This window comes from Engystomops pustulosus, chromosome 3 (genome assembly GCF_040894005.1).
Source record: "Engystomops pustulosus chromosome 3, aEngPut4.maternal, whole genome shotgun sequence".
In the NCBI taxonomy this organism is placed as follows: Eukaryota; Metazoa; Chordata; class Amphibia; order Anura; family Leptodactylidae; genus Engystomops; species Engystomops pustulosus.
This window is the reverse complement of record NC_092413.1, coordinates 26,001,619-26,022,234: the sequence shown is the minus strand read 5'-3', so window position 1 is coordinate 26,022,234 and position 20,616 is coordinate 26,001,619. Positions and strand designations below refer to the sequence as shown.

Sequence of the window (20,616 nt, the reverse complement as noted above, 5' to 3'; positions counted from 1 at the left end):
TGATAATGTATATAATGTATAACGGAGATACGTTTTGGTCACTTGACGTAATTCATTGTCGTACATGAGTGTGTTATATTAATAACCTGCCCGATACTGTGCACTGACTACGAACTAATTCTCCTCTGCTGCATCTGCATATTAAAGTTAAAACACAATAAGGGCCAAATTTCAAAGTATATAGTTCATTTTAGTACTCCGGCGCCCCTATTCAATTTGGTGGCTATTTCTTTCCTTAAATCAGCCCAAGATTCAAGATTCAAACCTTCAAGGAAGGTTTGGTGTAAATAAGTTTCCATTAGCTGAGTTGTTAAGGGATAGGCAGGAATGGATTGACCTATAATTCATTCCATCCAATTGAGTGGCGCTTGAAGATGAAATGGGTCCCACACAGTAGTGGGAAGCAGTTCAACATGACTGGCTGTCAAAATAACTGGGGCGAGATGAGGTGTGGTATGAGCACCCACAACCTTCCTGATGCAGCAATGCCAAGGGACGGTCTCTTCTTCCTCTTTCCATTTTTTGCCCCCCCCACCCCCCCATCCCAGAAAGCTGTTAAATTTAAAATACTTGCTAGATGAAACTTGGCCAAGGGAAGAAGGAGGAGGAAAGACAGTACAGTGTCACACAAAGAGGTGGAACTTAGCATTAAGGAGGCCTCAAGATTTGACTTTGCTTAGGGCCCCCAAAATTTACCTCTTATTGGTAACAACAATTTATCAATTTAATATGAAATTTAACATTTCAGACATTTTAAGCAAGGAGAGAAATGGGACATTGTGATGAGTAAAGATGCACCAGAATAGTTTTTTTTTTCTTGGGAATACAGGTATTGGCAAAAACAGACCTGTTACTAAAAAAGGTCTATTCTCAAGGTAGTTCCTCAATGTCAGGCAGGTGTCCGACACTTGGGATATCAGTGAGTAACTGATTTTATCTGCCACCAAAGTCAAAATCAACACAGGGAATGAAGCTTAGAGAACAGCTCCATTGTAGTGTAGTGGCCACGTTGGGCAACTTCTAGTGAATGGGAGATTAGCCACCTTAGCAAAGATTGGCCCCTGCACCAAAGGGGCAACTGTTAGACTGCCTAATGATTTGACATTGATGACCTAAAGAACCTAAAAGTGTTCTCTGGTTTTTTTTTAATTGAAAAAACTTTAATAAAGTAAAGTTGCAATAAATTATAAACTCTTCTTCTTCGAGTGAAAAGTCTTCTGTATTTCTACATGGCCTTGCGTGAACTTTTACCAAGTCAACCCTTAGTCGTACTCTCTAGTGAACTACTGTAGAATATGATTGTGTCACTAAAATCCTTTGAATTCCCATAATCTGAACAAAATTTGACAGGATGACGCTTCCTGTTTGGAGTCTTCATGCGTTGTATAAGAATGTCTTGTTACATTAGTATCACTTACATGTTTGAGGACACGGTTGAAGCTCTTAAGATGTCTTCCATCATAAAATACAAAGTGCTTGCATGAAACAGACTACATTGTGTAAAATCTGCCTGTTAGAGGAGAGAAAACAGAATATAATTGTGGCGATACTACTCACCTGTCCTTCAGATTCATGCTAATGGATTGTATTGATTTTTTTGGCTGTATGAAGGCTGGAAAGTGTGCAAACATTTGCTGAGAGATGTAGTTAACGTCAATATTTCTTCTTGAGCGATGGTGTTACGAAACCATGTTGGTTCAATATGTAGTGTAATAACCACTTTACTCGCTACATTCTCCAATTATTATACATTGGAGAAACCTAATTGTATGGCTGGGGCTCCTATTACTGTTGAGAGCACATGCAGTATACTTGTTGATAAAGGCATACCGTGGCCGATTATTATAGCGGGCTTATCTGAAAGATATACATACATTTTAGATACAGCAGCTCTAGGCTGAATGCTTATTCAGTCAACAGCTATCTCAGATATCTACCCTGAATACATGCAAGCTCAGCTCACCTGAAAGGGGGTGGGGGGGGTCACATCTAGTAGCTCATCTACTGTAAACATTTTTCACTGGGGTGGAGTTTATTGGACTCATCAAACTCCACAGTTTCAGTTCAGTCAAAACTTTGGTAAGGTAAAACTTCAGCTACAGGGCCGGCGCCAGCACTGGGTATACCTGGGCAAGTGCAAGGGCCCAGAGCTGCTGGGGGGGTCCCTCAAAAGACTGTACATAAGGAATCCATGGGGGAGAGGGAGGACTGTATCTAATAATTCCATGTTGGTGTGAGGGTGGCTTTTATAATATAACATGAGGAGGTTGTTTGTTATGAAAAATAACATTTGTTATGAGAAATCACTAATATTTTTTTTGCTAAGAGCCCTATCTACCCTATAAGAGAATGCTATTTACCATAAAAAGCCCCTCTACCCAGAACTCCCTATGGTATGATGCATATACAGTACAAACATGGAACTGCTCTAGCAATGATAATGCTATGACATCACTGTGTGACATATCAGGCAGTTGAACTGATTGGGACCAAGAAATCATGGGCACAGCATGAGGTTGGTAAGTTGCTTATTATTATTGTATTATTATTATTATTATTATTATTATTACTATTATTATTATTTTATAGCATTTCAAGCTCTCTATTCAAAAGTAAACCTTCCAATAATGAACTCATCTTAATAGACAATAATTAAGCATAAACCAAAAATACTTTTGACCTTTCACCATGCCCAATTTTATCTCTTTATAGCAGTTTGTAAAGACAAGCCAATTTGTGTATGTACAGAGCCCGTAAAAACTCCGCTTAAAAAGCACTTAGTTATTTATCAAAGTGTCGGTTAAAAAAAAAAACAAGAGTTTTTTTGTAATTACATTTTCTGTACACCTGGCAGGGGCTATCATTCTTCTTAATCAGATAGTACCCTCCTTAATTCATCTTCAGCTTTCCGGTTTTGGGCATTGACGGAAAGAAAAAAATGTGTAAAAGTATAAAATGTAACATAACTGATTAATGTGATTTTGGAAAATGTAGAATCCCCAGGCAATTTTTTTCTGATTAAATGGTTATGTATAAGTCCCGACATAGAATATATTATGTATTTTTTATATTTTTTTTCAAACATTAGAACTACTATTTTTTTTGTCTTGTTGGAACTTTACTATTTATTAGCACCAACATTAGTATCATACTGTAGTTTTTTTTATGATAGTCGATATTGAGGACATAGTGTACAGTACACCATATAACACAACCAGATCTTCAAATTTAGCTTGGCATTTCGTACATATCTGGTTGGCAAGGCAGATGTCACTTGTAATATAGTCCCCTGTAAACAGAAATAGAGCATTAGCCTCCGGCATAATTATCTCTCCAAATACCAAGACAGTGTTGAACTTTGACTATAGGTTATTCTGTTATTTTGGACCAGTTTGAAAAATAGTAGGATGTACTAAAGCACAAAGGAAATCTCTTGACTTTATCCACAGCGAGATCATCATTGACATTGCTTTTTGAGTATTGTTCTTATGAGTCACGGCAGGGATACAAAGAAATGTTCTTTGGCAGATTCAGACGCTGGGATGTCCCATAGGCTCGGGCTTAAAGAAAATTCAAGATGTCCTATCATTATTTCATGCATTCTCCTTATGTTGCCATTTTATAACCAATGAAATTTTGATGCATTGAGATACATAAATGCCTTGGTCTTAATGTCTTAAAGTGTTATGATATTTTGCCGTGCTGTACTGAATGCTTTATTGCTTATATTAGTCACTCACTCCAATAAAATGGTTAGTTTCATAGAAAGCCAATATAGGTTCTTTGGGACTGGAAGAAAGGGGGGAAATCTTTGAGGAAAACACAACGACTTTGGGAGTAAATAGAAACCCCATGTCCTTGATTGGGTTAGAACAAAGACCGCAAGGCAACAAGGTAACCAATAAAACACCTTGCTGATCATTTCGACTTGGAAATGCTTTGCCATCCATGGGTACCCTGTAGGGATCAGTGCACTTACATGGTAAAAAAAGACCAGATTTGTGTCTGGCTCAACCATCCTGCAAGGAACGCCTGTGATCGGTGCTGACACCATTGGTGGACGTTATCCATTTAAATACCGTCAGCAAAGTTGATTGTAGAAGTCAACGATGCTGTGTGCCACCATTTTGAGGTGAATAGGCTCTCCCTTAATGATGTCCCAATCCTCCCAAAAATGGCAGCGTGCAGCGAGCTGGTACATTAGTAGCAGCGTGCACATGCTGTATCGATTTAAATGCTGCCAGAGACTTTGCCGGCAGCATTTAAACAGTTAGATTAGTGTTGCTTGGAACATGGTTCATGTCCAGGTTTGGTACCAGAGCCCGCACAACCCAAACTGGATTTTTAAATTGGGGTCATAGTCAGTGGGACCCAAACTTAAGTGGGTCAACTCATCCCTAGTAGCATGTTATAGAGCAGAATAATCTAAGTAGATTTATATCAAGTTTTACAAAAATGTATGTATATTTATTTATTTGTTGAAATTTTTTTGTCTGCTTAGGAGTTCATTGAGTGATCCTGTTCAGTGATTGACATATGGTATTTTCCCAAATGAGTGTTAATACAAGACTGAAGCCAATCATTGAGTCGGATCACTCCCTGGACTCTTAGATTGAGCAGAGGTTCACATGAATAAAATACAAGGTTGGGCTCATTCGTATATCTATTTTTTCTCTCTTCCGTGCTTCAGTGATTTTCAAGCCTTACTGAAGCCTTCTTTTCTATTTCATAGCCTGTACTGTTTTTAGGACGCTTGCGGATCCAAGAAGGCAATAGAAGCCTATGGGTCTGCAAAAAGATACTGCTGACAGTTTGTTTTTTTTCTTCTCTGGTAATGCTGGGGTGCCAGTTGCTTTTTTATTTTTTTCGGAATTTTTTCATGATAAATTGGAACATTATACAGGTGGTCCCCTACTTAAGAACACTTGACTTACATACGACCCTTAGTTACAAACGGACCACTGGACATTGGTTACAAACGGACAGTCCTAGGCTACAATAATCAGCTGTAACAGTTATCACAGGTGTCTGTAATGAAGCTTTAGTGTTAATCCTGATTCTTATGAAAACCCAACATTTTTAAAATCCAATTGTCACTGAGAACAAAAAAGTTCTGGCTGGGATTACAATGATAAAATATACAGTTCCGACTTACATACAAATTCAACTTAAGAACAAACCTACAGACCCTATCTTGTATGTAACCCGGGGACTGCCTGTATATGTAAAAGAAGTAGATGCAGACAAATAACTGATACGTTGTCACAGAACATGTAATGGACGCACTTGTGTGAATGTGTAGAAGTAGATTTTCTTGTACTCTATAATATTGTGAATATTGATAACCTTTAATTATTTTTCCCCGACAGTTATCTTAAAAAATGGACCTAAAAATCCCTTAGGTTGTAGACTCACATTACAGATTTGTACGCACCTAGTATCCTGGCGCTCCCAAAATGTCATCTCTAAGGCTGCATTCAAATGAAGCAGCCCGATCTTGGACATGAAGAATGTGAAAATTATTTTGCTGATCCTCACAGACTGTAGTCTCTATGTGATCGGAGAAAAATTAATCAGACTAGGACAAGGTTCACACTAAAACTGCATCTGCATGAGCCCTCATTAGTAAAATAAACGGGAAAAACTCCCGTTTCCTGTTTCACTAGCCATCATTGGCTTCAATGGAATAAACTTTTCAGCTTTGTATTTGTTAATTTTTTAAATATTTTATGAAAATCGAGTCACCGAGCCATCTGTTACCGATCTGGGCCTGTTCGTATCTAAAGCTGACAAGTGCATTTGTTGAATTCTGCTTGTTTGGCTCTTGACTCCAGTATCAGCGCTCGGTACGTAATAGCATTGTATAACAGGAAGCATATAGTTATAACTTCGTGTATCAAGCAAAAAAAAACATGAATATTCCAAAAACAGGGCTCAAGAGATTTGAAGCTACGGTTTCAAAGGGAAGAAAAAATATGTATGAGTCGAGCTGTAAGGATTGCAGCTTTGACGCCTTTGAACTTCAGACTTAATGAAGTTTCTTTTTAGTGAGTATGAAATTGAGAAGCGCTGCAGTGCACAGTGCTAGTATCTACGGCAGTGGAGTGCACATTTATCAAGTGCTTCCCTTGACTTGCAAAGATTAAAGACGTGGAGGAACAAGGGCAAATAAAGTACAGTCATAAAGTCTCGCTTGTTTGAATTAATTTCAGTTCACATTGGCAATTTAAGTTTAAAAAATGTCTTGAAAAATAAACGGATGATAAACAGAACTGTAACTGAAAGTAAGGTATCCGTTACCTAAGCAGATACCTTTATGTTTAACATTTCAGTTATAATCGGTTAACGTTCCATTTTATAAAAGTTTTTAAAATGATTTTTAACAAGCGTTACCAAGCGTTTTAATCAAAATTTTATGGGAACTGTTATCTTTAGGAACTATTGCACCAGTGGGGCACATTTACTTACCCGGTGCATTCACTATCCCGCAGCGCGTTGTCTGACGTGGATTCGCATTTGCTGGGATTCACTAAGATCCGTGCGCCCGATATCCAGCAGGTGTCGCTGCTGCGCCGATTCGGCCCTTTGGTAAATGAGCCCCATTGTGTCTCATAGACAGAGGTGGATTTAGGCAACCCAAAAAATTGCTTCGAGCCACAGAGTTCAGGGGTCCCACACTGTAATGAGATGCAACCAGTTTTCTCAGACTACTTATTTATGGGATGCTTTTCAGGATTCTCCATGTGTGCTTTAAATTGACACCAATACAAGTTAAAGGTATGGCAGACCCCTTTCTCTGCCATCCAGAGCAAAACTGTCAATCATAACTTTGCATGGGGCCCTTAAAGTGGAGTGTCCTACCCTCCTAGTAGATAAGAGTTCCCAGCACAGGATGTTCCTCCCCTTTGTATCAGACAACCTCCAATAATCTTTTGGAGGTTTAGAAAGTCGGAATGAGCAGCTATCCTGAACAGTTGTAGCAAAAGTTATATAACCATCCAGAAGACAGCTTGTAGGCCATATACACAATTAGAGGGGGATTTATCAACTCCTAAATTCTATACCATTCCCTTTGGTCACTCTGCATATACCCAGAGGCCCCTGCCTCTCAGTATATTCGGTGACTGACTGTGGGACCACACAATTCTATACCAGGCCCTGCCGTTTAACCTTCACCAGGTAGTAGCACGGGCTTGTGTGAGGACATAGAGCCCCATGCCAGCCTATTCTTTAGACCAGCATGGCCCATTTCACACCCGTCAAAGCCCACATGGCATGGAGATTATGGGCAGGGCCGGCGCTATGGGTAGGCAAAGGGGGCAATTGCCCAGGGCCCCCTGTAAAGAGAAGAAGGAGAATCTCTTCTTTCAAATGAATCTTGAATTGTGTTTCTAAGTGCCATGGATCCAGAGATATTCAGGTTTAAAGTAAGAATATCAGGTGCCATTTTAATATATAAAAAATCAATCCCAACGGCAGTTTAACAGTTAATATCTCCATTTTCCTAACACTTAGGCACAGACAAGTGTCTGCTTTTAGTAAGTATTGGCCCCTGTCCCCAATGGGCTACAGTCTAATCCACTTACCAGTAATTTTTGGAGTGTGGGAGGAAACCGGAGGAACCGGAGGAAACCCACGCAGACACAAAGAGAACATACAAACTCTTTGCAGATGTTGACCAGTGCTGCAAGGCTGTAGTGCTAACCACTGAGCCACCATGCTACCCATTAATCTCATCTATCTCCTATAAAATTCTCCAAAATTACAGTTTATTTTACCATATTAAAGGGAGCCTCTTGCTGACTGTGACTGGTCATAAAATAGTTTTATTTTGGGGCCCCACTTTAAGTTTTGCCCAGGGCCCCACTTTGTCTAGAACCGGCCCTGATTATTTGCACATAGTCACAATTCCTAGCTGTGCTCCAGGAATTATGACTATTTTTTTGATCTATTGTAATGTAATAAATACAATAATTATGAAAATAAATACTTACCGTATATACTCGAGTATAAGCCGACCCGAGTATAAGCCGAAACCCCTAATTTCAACACAAAAAACTGGGAAAACCTATTGACTCGAGTATAAGCCGAGGGTGGGAAATGCATTGGTTACAGTCTGCCAGCCCCTGTAGCATACAGCCTGCCCAACCCCTGTAGCATACAGCCTGCCCAGCCCCTGTAGTAGGAAAAAAAATAACACTGTACTCATCTTTCCGACGTCCCCCATAGGTCCTCTTCTGTCTCAGACAGAAGAGGACCTATGATGTCAGATGATGTCAGAAAGGTGAGTTTTGACTTTATTTTTTTAGTTGACTTGAGTATAAGCCGAGTTAGGGTTTATGAGCACAAATTTTGTGTTGAAAAACTAGGCTTATACTCGAGTATATAAGGTATAATCCAAAGAATATAAATAGTGGATGATCATATGGAAAGGTTCAATGGCATTTTATTATTTATTATCATTTGCTGACAGGATTCTAATTTTATTTCTTTGTGTTTTTCTATATCTTTGAACTATGTAAATGTTACACTTGGATGAAGCAGAACATGAAAAATGAAGGGTACATTGAATACACATTGTACAAGTTTATTGCTGCGTCATGAAAGACATCTATAGAATATCATTGGCATAGCCAACTATTAAAGGAATTTTTTTTGGAAGGGCTCAGTTATTTTCTAGAGAGCTACTCATTGTATAGTGTAAAGTCAAGTCTTTATGGACATTACCATTTGAGCTGTATGTTACATTTGAACTTTAATTTTTTTGAGCCAATAACTATAACTTGTCAAATGTAAAGTAGAGTAAAATTTTGGCTATTGTCAGCTGTACCTATTTGATATGTCATACTTTGCTTTATACCAAAAGGTCATTTTAGAAACTCATTTTCTTAATTTTTTTATTTAACATATGGACCAAATTTTTACTGTAAAGGAATTATTTTACACTTATTTCCTTATTATAAGATTACAACACTTGATTGCTAATCCTGAATTTTATGCAATAGTCATAAAGTAGTTAAATCCTATTCTGAACTTTGTGTTTTTATTGTCTTTTTGGGGTTTGGTTAGGGTTTTTGGTCAAATTTAAGAGGATAAGGGGTCATGCACACCGTCCTTCAGACAATCATTTGAAAGGAATGGGATCACACTGTTTCTTCTATGGTTTTTCACTGTTGCATTTACCCTTTGTAATGTAAAGGTTGAAAGCACCAGGATACCGGCAGTGATGGCCAATGGAATTTGGAATTTGGACAAACCCACAGCAATCACCCTCATCCAGTGTGCACTCAACCTTACAGATCATGAATTTACTAGATGTGTTTTTTTACATTAATCAGGAAATTAGAAAAAAAATGAAATAATAGCTTGATTTTTTTATTTTTTATTTCACATTCATCTACATTGGAGTAGATAATAGGGGCTCTAATAACAGATTGTGCTCAGTCTGATGAAGCTAAGTGCGGGGATTTGGCAGCAGAGCTCCATGAGCTGATTTGCTTCTACTATTAATGATTATTAGCTTAGGGCGCTGTGTACCTTCAGGATCAGTATGTGGGTAACATGGCACATTTAACTTATACTTAACTTATTGAAGAACTTTTGTATTGTTATTTTAAAGGGACACAGGCACAAGCTTCTATACCACCAGTGCCCCCAGTTAGGGCATGAAATATTATTTTAAGCTTTTCCATTTTTACGCTAAAGCTTCCCCATTTACCGGGAAAAAATTACTCAAAAGTTATATGCTAATGAGCTATGAAGTCACTTTTGGAGGCTTGAGGTTGAGCATCATTTCAGGTGCCACTATTTCGGAATCTATAGTACCTTGATTTTAAAGAGGTTGGTCACTTTAGCTCCTCTTTTTTGTAATACGTGTGCGGGGGGGGGGGCAGGATATTAGGTAATTTACCAATATACATCTAGTAATAGTTCTGCTCCGCTTTCTGGATATGTAAAGTGAAGCCTCCTGTCTTTTACCTCATCAGCCGGACATTCCTGTCCATAAAATGGCCGCAGATGGAGGGTCATGTGATCTCTAACCATCCATGAGCAATCGCCCTGCCAGGACTTTGATCTTATATTGTTGAATGCTATCATAAGATCCTGGCAGGGTGATTGTTCATGGACTGTTAGAGATCACATGACCCTCCATCTGCGGACATTTTATGGTCAGGAATGTCCGGCTGATGAGGTAAAAGACAGGAGGCTTCACTCAACATATAAAGAAAGCAGTGAAAAACTTTTAATATATGTATATTGGTAACTTACCTAATATCCTGCCGTCCATATTTACACAAACATAACATAAAAATAAAGTAAAGTGGTCAACCTTTTAAAGTTGAGAATCCCATCTTTTAGGATAGTTCTTCAAAGGGCTATAGAACACAATATACTGTACAAGCAATCAATCCAATTACTGTCTAGGACTATCTGTAGGTAGAACCAGTATCCTAAAATTCTCTTCTTTAAAATGACACTAGAAACATAGTTCTAGGTGCTATAGAGCTCAAGATAAGGGTGTCTAAAGTGAAACTTCTCTTCCAGCCTCTTAACATGACTTGTCTCCAAGACTTCTCTGCTCATTTGCATTTGCCTTTGGAGTCAATCTTATAGTTACACGGGCGATTTTTAATATTAATAGGGAATGCTAAAAAGACAGAATTTGTCTGTGTTTGACACATCTTTCTTCCTCATGAAAGATCTTTAATCTCTGAACAAATTTTTCTTTGACAGAATATTATGAAAGGTAAACCGATAAATTTCATACCCAGTCTAAGAGTCTTGGGAAACTCGGTGGGATCAGGCAACCTGCAAGGTGTTAAACTATGTAAAATCAAGATATACAGTATAGTATCTCATATAAGAAAGTGAGGCCATGAACAATTCAATAGTTTCCCTTTAAAGGTGGACACATCTGCGCATTATTACAAGAATATACATCTACCAAGTCGAAATATAAGCAGCATCACAGGAAACGATTTGCGACTTGATAAGAGAAATTCTATATACATTACAGTAGACTGTACAATGTTATTTTAGAAGGTACAATACTCAGATTTGATTTATAATGTTTTCTGGTCGCCGGCTGATTGACAAGTATAATTTCAGCAAACACATTTGTCTTAACAGTTTTCCTTGCTATATTGCAGATCGAGCTTCCTTCCCCGTTTTCTTCATCATTCTAGGTCTCTGGGGAAAACAAAAGGCTTTAACTGCATTTCTATATTTGATTTTGATCTGCAGTTATATTTTTTCTAACAATTTTTCAATGCCAAAAAAAATCTTCTCACAATAGGCATTTATAATACATCCACTGGTTGACATGGGAAATAATACAACACTCCAGGAGCAATCTAGAATCTACCACCAGGATGAAGGATTGTAAACCAAGCATACTGACATACTGGTGTGTGCCCCCTCTGACTGGATCTGCTCTTCTTGTAGCTTCTTAGGCCCTTGTTTTTACAAAAAAAGGAATTTAAAATTATGCACATGAGCCTGGGGGGCTCTAGGCTCCATAGGCTTTCATTTGCATATTTTTAAAAGCCTTTTATTCTTAAAAACAAGGGCATAAGAAGATCAGAGAAGAGCAGATCCTGTCAGAGGGGGAACACACCAGTATGTCAGTGTGCCTTTTTTTACAATCCATCATCCTGGTGGTAGATGTCCTTTAAGGTAAGACGTAATTCCATAACTCGCAACGTTTCATTGAACACGGTTGTATATCTTGACAAGATGCAAAGACACCGAAACATTGCCAGCCATGGAATTCAATCTAACCTGCATTCTATACTGGACCTGGAGTGTGCCATACTTCCTATTACCAATATCAAGAGGCCCAGGCTTTACAACCCACCTTGTTAGGTGTTTCCACTGGGCAGCCTTGGCCTTGTCTTCTTCGTACATCCACTGGATGGGTATCACATGTTTAGTTTCTTGGGGCTCAACTCTTGGGCCACCCCAGATCAAAAAAATATGAGCTCCTATTATGAAGGAGCAGTGGTTGAGCACATGCTTTATTTTATATTGTATCCCCATTCATCTAGAAGGAAGCAGAAAGTCATATGCTCGACTACAACTCACCACATAGGGATGTGTACTTCCAGAATTATCAATAGGGCTCCCACCAAACACATTTATCCCCTATAAATAAAGTTTCACAACATGCTAGAAAACCCCCTTACAAGGTTACAGGACCCATAACACAATCACTAGATGATCAAACATAGACACATACAAAAGTGTATCGACGAACTATGTTCTTTTGAAAATCCTGCCAACTTCTTCCATATATTTCTAGATATATTGAACCAAGAGGAGTAATAAGTAACTAAAGGACTAAATCCATTATTGTTATATATTGACTATATTATAGTATTATTGTACAGAGTCAAAAGCCCCATGATAGCCTTTTATTTTAGATATCAAAGAGAAAATTACAAATCCAAATTCCCCAGTATTGGTACCTATCGTTTAGATATTTACTGGTCATGGTTGCCATCTTGAAAACCACCATATTGTATCATGGGCAAGTTTTTCCAGTGGGAAATTCTTCATGTAGCTTGTCAATCAAGGCCATAATTGTTTTGTCAAAATTCCCTATCATGCAAAGCTATTTAACAATGTTCATTGGATTGTCCATAATGCTCCAATACAACATTGGAGACCATGGATTCAACCATTATGAACTCACATGAGAATCTCTGGAGAATCTATGTGTTCATAACTTATTGGAAAATATTGGATAGGTTGATAATTGATGTCAGAGACAATCCTGGTCTTCTTTGATACTACATAACCACCTTCCCTTTGGGAATACTCGCCCTTGATCCAATACGGTTGCTTTCAAAATGGCCGTCATAACTTTTAAACAACAGAAAATATTGGATAAGTTGATATTGGCAATTAATTTCAGAGACAATACTGGTCTCCTTTGATATACTAGATAACCACCTTTCCTTTGGAAAAACTCAACCTTCATCCAATACTGCGGCTTTCAAAATGGCCGTCACATCCCAGACATAGTCTAAAATATAGTCCTCCTCATCCATTACTGACTGGTGTATTCGGATATTTCATTTCACCTTTCAATTTTGATATAAAGGGGTGTCCTGTGCTTTAACCCTGTACTTGTTAAAATAATCTATAAGATTAGCCTATATTTTGTCATCCGAGCATTCATTGAGTAGGACAGTAGATATTATAAAACAGAGCTCATGGTGGGGTGTTTTATCTTCATAGTATAATCTGTGATATTGCTGTGATAACCTATAGCATACTATCTTCCAGTTACACTCTTAATTATATACCACAAACACAATGCAGTAAACATGTCTCATTAAATAAAATAAGCTCCTAAGTAGTGAGCAGCCACCGAGTGTATTCCTTAGTGATGAAGCCGGAGAAAAAACTCAACAAATACTTAAATATTTATTACAGAACTTCGAATGTGGAGATTTCAGGAACGATACCGAATATTTCATTGAGACACTGTTGATGAGATAAAAAAGGATAAGAAATTGCCTTTGTAATATAAAGGCGCTGGCTCTATTATCAACGGAATGATGACTTGTTGTCTGAAACGAGGTCTATTTGTCATTCTTTATAATATGAACGTAATCGAAAATAGGAAATTATTGTACCCGTTAAGAGAAATTGACAAAAATGTCTTTTTCCTATGAAAAATGATGGCGGCCTAGACATGTCAATCATGGGATTGAAAGGAACGACACGCTACAATGTTACCATGGTATATTAAATCTAGCATGTATAACTAGCAAATTATTTCCTTTCTCTTTCCACTAATTAAATTGGATGTGACATTAGCCTGAAGAGACCAGAATCAGGTTTGAGGAACTCAGATTTCACGCATTTGATGCCAGTGCAAATTTGCATTAAAAAATGTTGACCGTGTGGGGAAGGTGATACTGACATGTTGATGTAGACCTTATTGATTGATATAACTAGCTTCCTACGTTCCACATGGAATGCTAGAGTCATGGAAAACTAACCTGGGGACTTTACAGCCACCAATTCCATCTTTAAATCCTAATTGAAAGTCTAATTAGAGTTGATTGTCTTAGCCTTAACGACACAAAGAAATATTCATAATTTTCATTTTTCGGACTTAGTATTATTCACATATTTAGCCTTATTTATATAAAGTACAGCAATATCATATCTATAATCTAGTACTTGGATGGCCTGATACCAAGAGATTAGTGGACCTGGGGTTTGTTCGGCTTCAGCCCCTCGACCTGGACATATTTCTGGATTGGCAGTGTCCCTCAGCCCAATAATAATGGCTGCCAATCTGTGAATATGTCCGGGTGGTGCGGCCGAACCCATACGAAAATGGTCCGCTCATTTCTACCGGCAACAGATTTTGCATTCGGCCTAAGAACATCCTGTTACACCTCAGAGGTGAACAAATTATGGTGTGAAATGTCTTTGAAGGGATCGACTGCTAGTTATTTAAGATGAAGACTGAAGATATGGTCCACTTACAGAAAATGCCCCATGGACATAGTCCATGATGGAACCAAACATCTTTCATAGAAAATGTGTTGATCCTCTCAAAGAATTAATATTTTGAGGATTTACTGTATTATATATGATGCCTTGCTCGATTGTGTCTTAGACATTTTTGGCAAAAGAGTCATAGAAAAGATATGTTGTGTGTATGTATTTCAAGAGGCTAGAATGAGTAGGAACAGAGAGGAATGTAGCATTTCTCGAGTAAATGTTGGATCTTTCAAGACCACTTGATTTAAGCACAGAAAAGGCTGAAGCTATACTTATAGTACCTCCAATATGATAATAGTCTACAGAGATGCTATAGTCCAACCATAAGAAGGCTTTAGGTGTTACTGTATTATAGTATTCATCAATGACTAAGTTTATAAAAATAGCATACGGTACTTTACAAATGGAATAGCAATCATCCTTTGGAAGGGATATCAATGTTGAGCTTCACAGACCGTGACGTAACCTCAAATCATCAATGTTTGCAGTTCCGAGTCAATTAACTGGCGGAGACAGAGCTGTGATATCAGGCACAGCTGCTGGACAATGTATTTCAATGTATTTGGTGAGCAGTCAAGAGACCATAGCGTTGTCCAAATGCTGCCAACTGTTGCAGAGGGAGTGCCAGGTGTTATGCAACTTCCAATCTGTTATTGAGGACCTATTATAAAGGTGATCAATACTTAAATACTGTTTGAGAGTCAAGTTAATCTCTAATATAGTCCATAAGAGATGAGGAGCCATGGGTTGGAGGGGGGCGGGGGGGGGGGGTCTGTGACATCAAGTAGAAACCTCAACCAAAATTTATTCTCATTCAATCAGAACAATTGGTAGATCGATACAAAAATGTGGAACCAACCAAGGTGACTGCCTTTTTTTCTGACTCCATTTCAATGTATATTACAAACCCAACTACAAGCCTCATGATCTACGACCACCCCCCTCCCCCCATTATATAATGTTCAGATAAAGATCTACTGATGTTCTACTGGTAAGTTCATTGTGTTTCTCCCAAGGCTACATTGAATTAACCATGAATAAAGTATATGTTCATAAAAAGCTAATTATTTTTTGCCTTAAATATCAAATCTATTTGCATAATGGTTTCTTCTATTTTTTAGAGTCTACAGATGTTTTTTTTATGTTTCATGTAATGCAGTCATCAGGATTATGCAGCCATCAAACTGCTGAACGTAGCAGAATATGAAAGTTCTTACATATATCTCATTTTCTTGCAGAGCTCCGATGACATCTTGGTGGCCTCTGCTGAATGTCCAAGTGAGGATGATGAGGACATTGATCCGTGTGAGCCAAGCTCAGGTGGGTTAGGTTAGTCATCTTTTTTTATTCTTTTCCTTTATTCTGTTTCCCTTGCTTGTTAGCATGCAGACAAAAAAAATACACATTTTCAAACCAGATCCAGTAGAAAAACAAAAGAATATGAGCAACATATTGCTATTTTTGTCGGGTGTATGACCTAGCCGATCTAGGGGTCAGTGGATCCCTGTAGGGTGCAATTTCTCAAATATTGGACCTTAACATTTCATATATTTAAGACATATCCTACAGAATGTGTATGGTCATATCAAGACTAATTGATCGATTGATTTAGTCTCGCTACCTCTTTTTCACTATCTTACTTCTCCACCTATTACAGACATGTATTTTTTTTAGGAAGCTCAATTTGAGATTTTCTATATGCACCAGATACTTTTTTGTATAAAACACAGTAAAAAGGTAAAAGATGGGTTGGCAAAAATTGTACAAAAAAAAGAATTAGGTTGCTGATAGGTACTGTCGACACAACTAATACATTAAATGAAAATGGAGCAGAATGTTTTGGTATTCATTGAGTCCTTGAAGGACATCAGTTTACTAATGGCTGACGTGTCCTACGAAGAAGCTCCTGAGGACTTCTTTTATTATGACTCTATACACAACTATTTGGGCGATATAGACTTACACTAATTTTCTTCAATTCTGCTAATTATCCAGGGGCGTTCTGCCTACACCATCGGGGGGTGCCTCAGAGTAGACTAATGGCAGATGTCCTTTAATAAAAAAAAACAGAGTTTGTCAAAAATGTTTCCTTCCAAAAAGAACATTCATATTTTAATAAGACTTGTAAACACCTGTGACATGTCTGTCCAATGTTCTAACAATTTTGGAGAGTGACTTTTACTATTCTTCTTATATAGATCCCAAAAAGTTATAAATCAATTTACAACTGGAAGTTACCATTCGACTCAAGAGTGTTTCTACACAGTCAACACTAATTGTGTATGGCCACACCCCCTATAACAACCAGTCAACAGTTTACTTGTTTTCGAACAACAAAGGAGTACAAAATTGATAAAATGCAGAATTCGGTAAAAAGCTTCCTAGACATTGTTAGTTTAATTTGTGCTTAATTTGAACTGAAGTTCCTGGGCCAACCAGATCAAACTTTTATTTTTTGGTGGTACAACCCCCAGGAAACAGACCATAGCTGTCTTTTACTGAACTCCATAGCTACTATTGCATTACACCCTCTGGTGTTCTGGTGGGACAGTCTGTTATTAACTTCTGGAGGAATGCAAGTAATTAACAAGTCCTTTATTCATATAGCGCACACAGATTACGCAGTGCTGCACAAATAGGTCCCTGTTCCCAATGGGGTTCACAATCTAATCAACCTACCAGTATGTTTTGGAGTGTGGGAGGAAACCGGAGGACATCCACGCAAACATGGAGAGAACATACAAACTCTTTGCAGATGTTGACCCTGGGACTTGAACCCAGGACCCCAGCGCTGCAAGGCTTTAATGCTAACCACTGAGCCACCGTGGTATCGTAGTAATACTTTGGACAGGTCTGCTTTAAAACCCAAACAAAAAATTGTACCTACAACTTTACAACTCTATTACTCAATGAATCACTAATTTAGACATCACGTATATCATAATAAGTGAACAATGGCGTATAATTTTCTTAATCCTTCTAGCAATCTGCAAATTTATATCTCTGTTATTTTTTATTAACAGGGGTATAAAGAAAACTATAAAAAAAGTCCCATAAAAAGTTACAAATAGACAAACCATATCTTCAGCTCGCTATTAGATGAGGGAAAAAAAATAAAACTAAATGAAAGGAGAGGTTATAAAATGTTATAGCTTGGCAGAATCTTAAAAATCAAGTAGGCGAGGCAGTTTTGGTCATAAATCTTATTAAATGTTGCCGGTTTGTGCAGTAGATTGCATTGCGCCTGCAGGATCCGTGCACTGATCTCTGATTTCCAATGTGCTTAAGCATCAACTTCAATTAAATGCTGGGTAATCAATTACAACAATCAAATGGGATTATCATAATACATTTATTCCGACACTTACCCTCTGGTGGAGAACAATGGCGGAGATAACTGCCGAGTTCTGCAGAGTAAATGAATGGGATCAATGCGCGTGAAAAATACCTATTTCTGTTTATAGGATTAACCAAAAGCGTAAAAAAATACAAAATAAAGGAATGTTTTTTACAGGTTTTGAATATTTATGACATTTCTCTAGGATAAGCCATCAAGGTCACTTGATGGGGGGGGGGGAGGGGTTCTTACTCTTAGCGCCCCCATCCACCAGTAAATTGAGGTTGTTGTTTTTAGATGGCATGCAGGGTATACAATGAAGATAACACTAGATTTGGACAAGTGTTACAGCCCCTTACATGATCAGATTATTGAGGGAGGGAGGATGGATACAGTGATGTCACAGTACAGAGAAAATGCACACAGTGATGTCGCAGTACAGGGATAATACACACAGTTATGTCACAGTACAGGGATAATACACACAGTGACGTCACAGTACAGAGATAATACACACAGTGATGTCACAGTACAGGGATAATACACACAGTGATGTCACAGTACAGGGATAATACACACAGTGATGTCACAGTACAGAGATAATACACACAGTGATGTCACAGTACAGGAATAATACACACAGTTATGTCACAGTACAGGGATAATACACACAGTGACGTCACAGTACAGAGATAATACACACAGTGATGTCACAGTAGAGAGAGAAAACACACAGTGATGTCAAAATACAGGGATAGTACACATAGTGATGTCACAGTACGGAGAAAACACAAACAGCTAAGTGATGTCACAGTACAATACACATTGGGGGTCATTTTTTTTTATTCTGAGTGTTGGGTTTGTTTGATTTATCTTATAGGTTGATATATCAGGAAGCTGACTCTGTGGGTATTGTTTTTTTTTTTTTTTTAAGTTGCACATAAGTCGCACATAAGTCGCAAACTCCTCCTCAATCCCTTCTAATGTTCTTCCTATGCTTGATCAGGAATGGAGTTTATTAGTGAGTTTTTTACCTCAATTTGCGTCAAAATTGCGACTTTTTCATAGATCTACATTTGAATCTTGTAATATCAGGTGCAATACTGAAAAATTCTACTCCGGCTAACTTTGCTAGTCGAGTAAATAAGTCCCAAATTTGGCCGCAAATTTGCCAAAAAAGATAAAATATAACAGGAGAAAATTAGAAAAACTTAAGATAAATGACCCAGAGATATCAGAGGATAAAAATAAGGCAGATAGTGATATCACTGGGGGCAAATACAGTGTTATTATACAAAGTAATAGCATCTAGTGATGTCACAGTATAGGTAATAAACACAGCATCATATGCAGGGTCGGCGTTAGGGGGCGGCAAACAGGGCATTTTCCCAGGGGCCCCTGTCCTAAAGGGGCCCCTTGCATGTGGATTTTTGTTGGCGGCAGAGGATGTGTTGCTCCTTCAATACCCCTTGTTTGAATGCCCGGGTGAATATGCTTATCATACTATAACAATCATATGTCATGGTACCCTGGCTTCTGGTAAGTGGCATGCTATCACACTGCAGCACGATATCATTGTCAAGTTAGCTACATCCCCACTGTATATAACAATTGGAATAAGCCATGAGACATTACCCAGAAATACATCAAAAATACTAAAATTTTAAATGTAAAAATAAAAACACATCTGTTGCTCATTATCACATGGAGCAATGATAAAATTTTAATTGAGCATTTCTCCCTTATGGGATCCATTTGTAAGTATTTGGGAAAATGTACTAAATTATGCATAGCACTCTGCTTATAAATCCTGACTGTATAATATTTATGTGCCCTTAAGTGGATCATTATATTGCTGTGTGCTATAATATCAGACTGTACCGGTGCGTGGTGGGAATTTACATGCAAAATAGGTGCCTTATTCATGAGATGTAATTACAGTATATTTAGGTTAAAGGCGCACTCCGGGTATATTTTTAGGCTGAGGCCATATACTGTGGAGTACAGTATCTCATTCATTCATAAAGTCCATCCCTTGGGAGATTGTAACCTAGATTCTGCATTCGTAAAAAAGGTATAAACCAATGAATAATGTCAGTTACTAGATCAATTTGTTGGTGCTATGTTCATTCAGTGGCTTGTGGGTTCATTTGTGAATAGGAAATAAAATTGATCCAGCTTCTACAAGTCAAGTATAGGCACATAGTAAATGTCCATTGGATAAGCTATTGACCAATAGTATGGGTTCCAAAAACAACCTAAAAAGTAAAAAAAAATTAAAATAGACCGGTCAATGCTACATCGAAAGATCCCAACAATGTCAACGAGGTCAGGTCTTTCTCACCACTTATGATTGTAGTAAACAATTGGTAAAATAAGACATGCATGGATCAATTCCAACTATCACTGGACCAACCTTATTCACACCATGACAACTCTGGATTCCCCCCCACTAAATAATTGTCTTACCTTTTGAGGCTGGGTAGAATTAAAGTAAATCCATAGTGTGGATCACCAAATCCAGAAACATCTAGAAATCTAGATTTCACCAACTTCATGGGGTCATAAGAAGCATTGACCAAATATGTATATTTCTATATAGTAAATAAAGGGCACACATGGGTGTATTTAAGTGCTATGTACTAAGAAATTGTGTTGTATTTCCCATAATTGGACTTAAAGGAAACCTACCACTTAGAATGGCAGGGGTAAGCTGTAAGTACCGAGCACCAGCTCAGGGTGAGCTGGTGCCG

At 38.0% G+C, this 20,616-nt stretch overlaps 1 protein-coding gene across 19 annotated transcripts in view; it reads left to right on the top strand.

The window, feature by feature from the left end:
- The window catches only part of NRXN1 (neurexin 1), a 1,062,013-nt gene that overhangs the window by 1,026,935 nt on the left and 14,462 nt on the right, over positions 1-20,616 (top strand). For 13 of the 19 annotated variants that reach the window (XM_072140344.1, XM_072140342.1, XM_072140343.1 and 10 more), the window contains one exon: positions 15,765-15,855. In XM_072140344.1, the coding sequence (XP_071996445.1) occupies positions 15,765-15,855 (91 nt within the window). The remainder of the gene's footprint in view (positions 1-15,764; positions 15,856-20,616) is intronic. The other 6 variants (XM_072140347.1, XM_072140346.1, XM_072140335.1 and 3 more) reach the window with 1 other exon arrangement.